General features: G+C 34.0%; 1 protein-coding gene across 1 annotated transcript; it reads right to left on the bottom strand.

The window, feature by feature from the left end:
- Nucleotides 1–674: 674 nt before the first annotated feature.
- Nucleotides 675–3,290, bottom strand: LOC132170822 (putative F-box/LRR-repeat protein 23). The gene is made up of 2 exons (XM_059581938.1): nucleotides 2,909–3,290; nucleotides 675–1,398 (listed from the first exon to the last, which is right to left on the bottom strand). The coding sequence occupies exons 1-2, from the start codon at nucleotides 3,223–3,225 to the stop codon at nucleotides 741–743; spliced, it is 975 nt and encodes a 324-aa protein (XP_059437921.1). The 5' UTR covers nucleotides 3,226–3,290; the 3' UTR covers nucleotides 675–740.
- Nucleotides 3,291–7,728: the final 4,438 nt, after the last annotated feature.

Genomic DNA, 7,728 nt, shown 5'->3' with positions numbered 1-7,728 from the left:
CATTAATATTATTTGATTCTCCAACGTTCCGAAATAAATAAGGCTTAAAAAATTAATAACAATAAATTAAAAAAATCAAATAATAATAATAAAGACATTATTAAATAAAATCCAATCTTAACCGTTTTATCCTTAAAAATTGTGGGTTGATATTTTTTTGGCCTTGTTTTGTGAGAATAGCAATACATTTTGCATCCCAACAAGCGAAAAGAATCATTTTTAAATAAAAGTATAATATTAATATTAAAATAAATATTATTTAATTAATATTTAAATATAACAAAAATCCCTCACTTCAGTTTTTCACCTTCTGCCTCAAAATACTTCCACCACCCTACCTAGTTCGAGAGAGAGAATAAGACTTAAAAGCAAAAGCAAAAAAGCAAAAAGAAAAGAGAAGAAAAAAAAAAGGGCAAAACTTTTACTTTTGCTATTACGTGGACTTAAAGCAAAAAGAGACAATTAATTAAATAAAGCAAAAAGAGGAAGGAAAGAAATTGATTTGAAGACTCCTTTTCAGTATTTACCTCCCAAACAACTTTTATAGAATTATATAATAAAGAAAGAATTCTTGAAATGCAATGCTACTTTTGAGTGGAGGGTATTTGCAATGAAATGGATACTAACAGCCTATTGTTGTAGGAATTTAAAATTCATGTATTTAATTGTGCATATAAAATCAATACGATACTAATATTAAACATTCAAAATATTGGGAGAGAGGAGTCATTTCATTCAAGCTAGTCAAGATAAAAATCTCCATAGTTAAAATTTTGATTTCTGTCATAGTAGTCATCGTAGTCATAGTCGGAGTCATAGAGGTCGGAGAAATTGCTGCCATCTGAGAATTCATAATAGTCAGAATGAGACAAATGATCTATGTCCGACGACCCAGATGGGTAGTCATCATCAAAAGAACCATAACCATCAAGTTCAGCACCAAATTCATAGTCATCAGTGGAATCATGGGGAAGACGCAAGTTTTTAATCTGTTGAGCACATCTTCTTTCCAAATTCCCTGTCAGTTTGACACTGAAACATTGCCGTAGGTCAAGTGATTCAAGGTGAGGACAACCGTCAAGGATGGCCTGCAAGCCGTCATTAGTCAGGTTATTTCCGAAAAGCTGGAGGTGGCGCAATCTGGGCATGTTCTCTGCAATAGCAAGTGCCTCCTCATCACACTCTATGCGAGGAAGTCCAAAATCCTGGTTGTTGAATTTGAGTGACTTCAGAAGAGGGCAACTGCGGCCCACAGCTTTCAGAGCTTCTTTTGAAAATGGACAGTATGAAATGGCAAGCTCCTCTAGTAATGGAAGTTTTGCAGCCACTTCACTCAACCCCTCATCCGAAATGTCATAATAGCAATGTACAAGCCGAAGGCGTTTGAGCTGACTTGAACTGTTAAAATACCATGAAAGGAAATAACTAAAATGAACCAGCAGTTACCCAGAGACAGGCAAACACAAATAAGTGGAAGAATTATGCGTCTGCAAATTCATTATTGGAATAAAAGAGACTGAATCCATAATCAACCACATAGATTGTGAACTGTATAGGGGATATCTTTCTACATTGCAGCCCCCCAGTGGGGCCTATAATTCAACAAGGAGGGCTGCAAAGTGGTGATGTGCCGTCTATTTTGTATTCTATGCAGAAAGATTATTCAAAGAAAAGAAACCCATGTCTAGTTGGGAACATTTTCCCGGCCAAATCATCCACAATTTATTAATTCCCATGCCCAAAACTTCCTACATACATTTGAAGCCATAAATCCAAGCGTCTTAGCATTAAGTGCTGCAAATGGATGTCTGCGGAGCTTACATTCAAGGAGCAGTTAATTATAGATCCCTTCATGCCTTTCATTTTTTGAATAAATAAAGCCATAACAGTACAGAAGTATATATAAGATGAAAAACCCATTTAACCAATTTTTCATCAACAAATAAGAGTATGCCTCAAGATTAACACCTTACACTATGAAAGCTAAGCACCTCTGACCAGGTACAACTTGAGGATAAAGCACATCAATCCAAATGCTTCAACAAAGTGATTTTGATAGTCTAAAGTTGGAATAGATAATACGAAAGATGATATCCAATGATTTTTTTTTCTAAGAAGAGGAAAAAGAATGTGTTGAAGCTTTTTTTAATGAGTTGTCATACTGTGTGTGACAGCTTTTCCTTTTATAAATTTTGGATGCTGGTAGTAAGAACAGAGGCAAGGGCAGCAAGACAAGCACACAAAACCACAGTTAGACAATGCAAGAAACCCATGTTGTTGATGTCGGTATGACTATCATAAATTTCTGGATGCTGGTAATAGAATGCAGAGTTGAGTGAAGCAAGACTATCACAAACACATGGTTAGATAATATAAGAAACCCATGTTGTCGATTGACGAGAGAAATACAAATTGATTAAGTTAGGAGGGAGAATAGTTTAGAACCTACATGGGCTCAATGCGACAGGCTTGCAAGCCAACTCCTCTAAAATTGTGGCTCAACTCAAGCCCGAGCCAAGCTCAAACAGTAGGCAATAACATTCAAAGTCCAGAACGCCAACAACTTCTGATAGCCATGCTAAAACCAAAATGAAACCAGGAATCAAAATTCTACAACCCTCCCAGAAATTTCAAACACCCTCAAAATGTCAAAACATTCCAAAAATCAAAACTTAATTAGCACAGGATGCAGCAAATGATAAACACAAATACCTCAAATTTACCAACAAACCCTAAACCTCTAAGTCAATAAACTAGAATTACACGAAGTAATTACAAAAATCCAAACGACCACAATACTCATAGCATATCAATCAAAAAGGCCCTCAATATTAAAATTTAAACATAAACATATCAATCAAAACCTTTATTTCTCGCGCATAATTCAAAAAAAAAAAAAAAAAAATACCCATCAGCGATGTGCCTGAGGAGCTCGTCGGTGCCGAAGTACTCGAGGTTTATATCGACCAACTGGCCGCAGCTGCGATCGACGGCGTCGCGGCAAATCGTATTGAGTTCGTCATCATTCCAGTGGTTGTTGTTGCCCATGTCGATGGCGCGCCACATCGACGGGTCCTTGCAGAGGTTGCGCCACGGCGAGCACACCATCTGCGCGCTCCTCAGGATCTCGACGGCGCCCAGTCTCAGCAGGATCGACGCCGTCACGTCCCGGGGCAGCTCCAGCCAGTTGGGGAACTCGTCAGAGAGGTCAGGAATAGGGTCCATCGCGAGATTTTCTCGGAAAGGCAGGGACTTTCCGGGAAAATCAAGTCTTGGGGTTTGGGGGCGTGTTTGTGTCGTGTGGGGGGTTTTTATTTAACCACGTCAACGTGCTTATCAATAATAATTAATAGAGTAAAGTCCACATACCCCCCTCAAACTACCATCCAATTGACAATGTCCCTCCCAAACTTTCAATTGTGACAATGTCCCCCCAAACTACCAAAACATTGTTAATGTCCCCCCCAAGACTAGCCATAAGACAAAAATGCCCCTATAAATTTCTCAATAAGACAAAAATACCCCTATAAAGTCAAAAAAAAATTGATTTTTTAAAAACGAAAAATTTTAATTGAAAGATAATATTTTAAAAAAAAACAATTTTTTTTAAACAAAATTTTTTAATTTTTTTTTAAACGGAAATTTTTATTCTTAAAAAAAACTATTTTTTTATTTAGTTTTAAAAAACAAAAAATTTCATTTTATTAAACGAAAATTTTATTTTTTTAAACGTAAATTTTTATTTAAATAAAATTATAAAACAAAAATTTTTTTAAAAAAAAAACGAAAATTTTCAATTTTTATATAAAAAAAAAAATCGAAATTTTTTTAATTTTTTTCTTATAAAATTGATTTTTTTTTTTAAAAAAAAAAAAAATTGGCCATCGTTTGGATTTTTTTTTCTTTTCTTTTTTGTTAGTTTTAGGTTTTTTCTAGAAGTTTTAGTTTTTTCTTTTCTTTTCTTTTTTTAATTTTACTAAGGGTAATTTCGTCATTGGGGGGAACATTGACAATTTTTTGTAGTTTGGGGGGGGACATTGTCACAATTGAAAGTTTGGGGGGGACATTGTCAATTGAGTGGTAGTTTGAGGGGGTTAAGTGAACTTTCCCCTAATTAATAATTTCTTGATTTACATTCTCGTAGAAAGTTTGGAAATAATTTAGAGGAATGTTAGGTTTTACAAGCAAATTTTATAAAAAAAAGTTTACATGTGATACAATAATTATTAACCAAAGAGGGTGATAGAAACCTAAACTAGCCGTCAAAGCTAAAAAAAGAGCAGTATAGAGAGAGCATAGCAAAGTGGAGAGGGAATTATAACTCCCTCTTCTTCGCCCCTTCTTCCTTCCTTTTCTTACCTCAACTATAAATCGACTAGGGCACGTGTGTCAATAGTTATTGGGGTGCATTATAACGATGCGTGGCCTTTTATAGATATCGTCTTACGTATAATAATAGCATGAGTGATTATTGTGTATGTTATAGATAATATTTGAATTGTGAATATTTTAAATTATATTTTTGGCATTGTACAGAGCATTTTGTCTCATTTAATTGTTATATTAATAAAGGGATAATTCGTTCAAAAAAATTAAAAAATAACCTCATCAGGATTTGGTGTAAACTAAGTGTTTTTCAGCCTCCAATCATATTAGACCACGTAAGCTTAAAACGCTAACATGGTTTAAGTCGAAAACACCGAATCACGAACTTTCTCTCAAGACAACTGACGTCTGAAACTGAATCTGTCGTAAGCTTAAAAATATTATGCAAGGAGAACACCGTCTCGGTTCCTCCGCCCCGAGCAGCGCCATTGCTCACCACCGAAGCCCCACTCAAGAGATGCATCAGAATAATATGTTTAAAAACCATATGAAATTGCCAATTTAAGTTTAAAACTCAAAAGGGTTGAAAGAATCTCTTGCACACAAAACAAAATGGTTTTTTCCTCTCTCTTTAGGAAACAAACACCCTTTAAATCAAAATCTGAGACCTCAAAAAAAGGTTTCAAACCCAGATGCAAAAAACATTGGAAAAAGACAGAGGTGAACAAGAAGGAGATCAGTCAAAAAATGCGTTCCCAAGGATGTTTCTTGCTCTGACCTTCTCGACGAGAAAAACCAAGATGATTAGTGCGATTTAACCCAACGACTAAGGGCGTTGAACTGAGATTACTCAGATACGACTGATTTCGATTACAAACGGTCTCCGGTGAAGTTGAGAGAGAGAGAGAGAGAGAGGGAGAGATATTGACAAAATCACGATTGGGGGCTTTATACAAGGGAGGAGGCAGTGCGGTGGCTTCGAGTGATTCTGGTTGCGGCAATCAGCGGACAGCGTAGCTGGTGTTGGTGGATCCGGTGGTTCTGAAGAGGAAGAGAAACACCCCTTTCGTCAATGACAAAGGATGGGTTGTTGTTGTTGATCGGGTGTTTTGGTGTGTATTCTATCTTGTATATCAAGCTGACGTGTTTAATTATTATTGGAGGCTGTAAATGTTAGGGTTTACACCAGAACTGGACATAAGGGGCTCTCAAAAAAAATAAAAAAAAGCTCTTTCAGTTTGTTGTTGGCTATTTTATTTTGTATCATAAATAGTATTTGGTTTATGGCTAAATATGAAAATACAACTTTATGTTTTTCTCTTTTAATTTTATTTTATATTATAGATGGTATTTCCTTTATAGCTAAATACAGAAACGGTACCTCATTAAAACATGCCTTGTGTTAATTATATGCCTCATTAAAAAAATTTAATAATTATAACTTATAATCAATTCATGGGATTTGGGGTCAATTTATGTTTGTGGGCAGTAGCGGAGCTAGGCTTAGGCCAATTTTTATTTATTTTTTTTTTTTTTTTGTGAATTAAAATATAGTTCTACCTCTACGCATCCCATTCTTTTACGTCTTTGAACTTTCATTAATCACATAATAATTAACATTGGACAAAGATTTCCTCCAAGTTGGGTTGGAAGAACTTCGTTCAACTCATTCTATAAAAATGACATGTATCATTTGAACATGTGAGATGCACATATTTTTTTAATAACTGCGACAAAGTTAAAATAAATAATATTAAAAATGCATATGCATCTCACATATTAAAAAAAAAAGACGTGTCATTTTTATAGACTAGGTTGAGTTGGAGGAAGTTCCTCCAAACTGGGTTGGAAGAATTTCCTTCAACCTAATCTATAAAAGAAACATATGTCCATTTTTTTTTAATAACATGTGAGATGCACATGAGTTTTTAATAAAATTTAGGGGTGGGCAGATTAACCGGTTACCGATTACCGGCCGTATACCAGTTTCGACCGAACCGATATTAACCGTAACCGATATACCGATATCCTTATCGGTTAAATTTTTTATACCGGTATGCTTATCGGTTCGGTTCGGTCTGGTTAGAAATTTCATATCGATTAACCATTTAATCGATATAAACCGTTAAATAGGGATGCTAAAACGATGTAGTTTTTGGATTATATATATACCTATGTAACCTTATCTTAATTTGGGATTGGGTAGGTTTGACTTTTTTTTTTTTTAGTGATGGCATTGGATGAGATTTCTTTGCCTTTGGTGAAAGCATTTTTCATTAACTAGCTTTGTTAGTCTAATTAGCATTCATTATGTTAATTAGTTTATTTGCTTTGGAAAAATGTATTTTATAATATAAAAAATTAAAAGTGCTCTCGTTGGATCCAATATAAAAAGCTTCAATTTTTAGCCCAAAAAATAAATATTTGGGTCTCAACAAAAAGTATTTGGGCTCTTAAAAGTAAAAAAAAAAAAAAAAAACTCATTTTTTGCCCAACAAAATAAATCAATATAAAGCTCACGGTTAAATCGGCTAACCGGTTTAACCGAGTACCGTTATAACCGATAATTTTGGTTAAAATTCTTATTGGTTTGGTATCGGTTAATAAACCGTTTAACCGAAAATTATCGGTTAATAACTGATAAGAGCCAAAACCGAACCGTTTTGACCGATACTCAAGCCTAATAAAATTTATTCCAACTTTGTCATGGTATTAAAAAAAACATGTGCATCTCACATGTTAAGGGACACATGTTACTTTTTATAGACTATGTTAAAGGAAATTTCTCCAACCCAGTTTGAAGAAAAATTTTGTCCATAAAATATTTTCTTTTTGGAAAAGTTTCCAAAAATAGAAACTTTCGTACTTTAGAAACCTTCTTTCATAGTAGATCGAGTATGTGTACCAATTTTTTTGACCGACAACTTATTTTGTAAAAACAATTTTTTTTACTCCTTAAAACGTTTTCAATCATATGAAAGCATTTTAAACATGTAAAAAAAATGCAACAATAGGAATATAACATTGAAGTATTTTTAAGATAGAACATGATTTCATAAACATTGAGATTTAATACCTTCTAAGAGCATTCTCAATGGAAGAGCCATATTTTTATGTAAAATAGCTCTTCAAAACTCACTTTTATCTAGTTTAGCTAAGCTATTTTTAAGTGTCTCCACATCCGATTAGCTATATTTCTTAAAAAAGATGGAAAATATTTGGGAAAAAGATAAAGCAGGAGAGAGAAACACTAAAAAATAAAATGGCTCCCTTAAAAAGTGCTGCTACATTTAACTTTTTTTTTAGCTCTTCTAATCAAATATCTATTTTACATATATTTTTTGCTCATCCAATGTGGGAGGTTTTTTGAACATTTGAAGAGCTATTCTAGATAAAAGTAAC

The sequence above is a fragment of the Corylus avellana genome, chromosome ca2 (assembly GCF_901000735.1).
Source record: "Corylus avellana chromosome ca2, CavTom2PMs-1.0".
Classification (NCBI taxonomy): Eukaryota; Viridiplantae; Streptophyta; class Magnoliopsida; order Fagales; family Betulaceae; genus Corylus; species Corylus avellana.
Note: the sequence above shows the minus strand (reverse complement) of the source record. Positions and strands in the feature narration are given on the sequence as shown.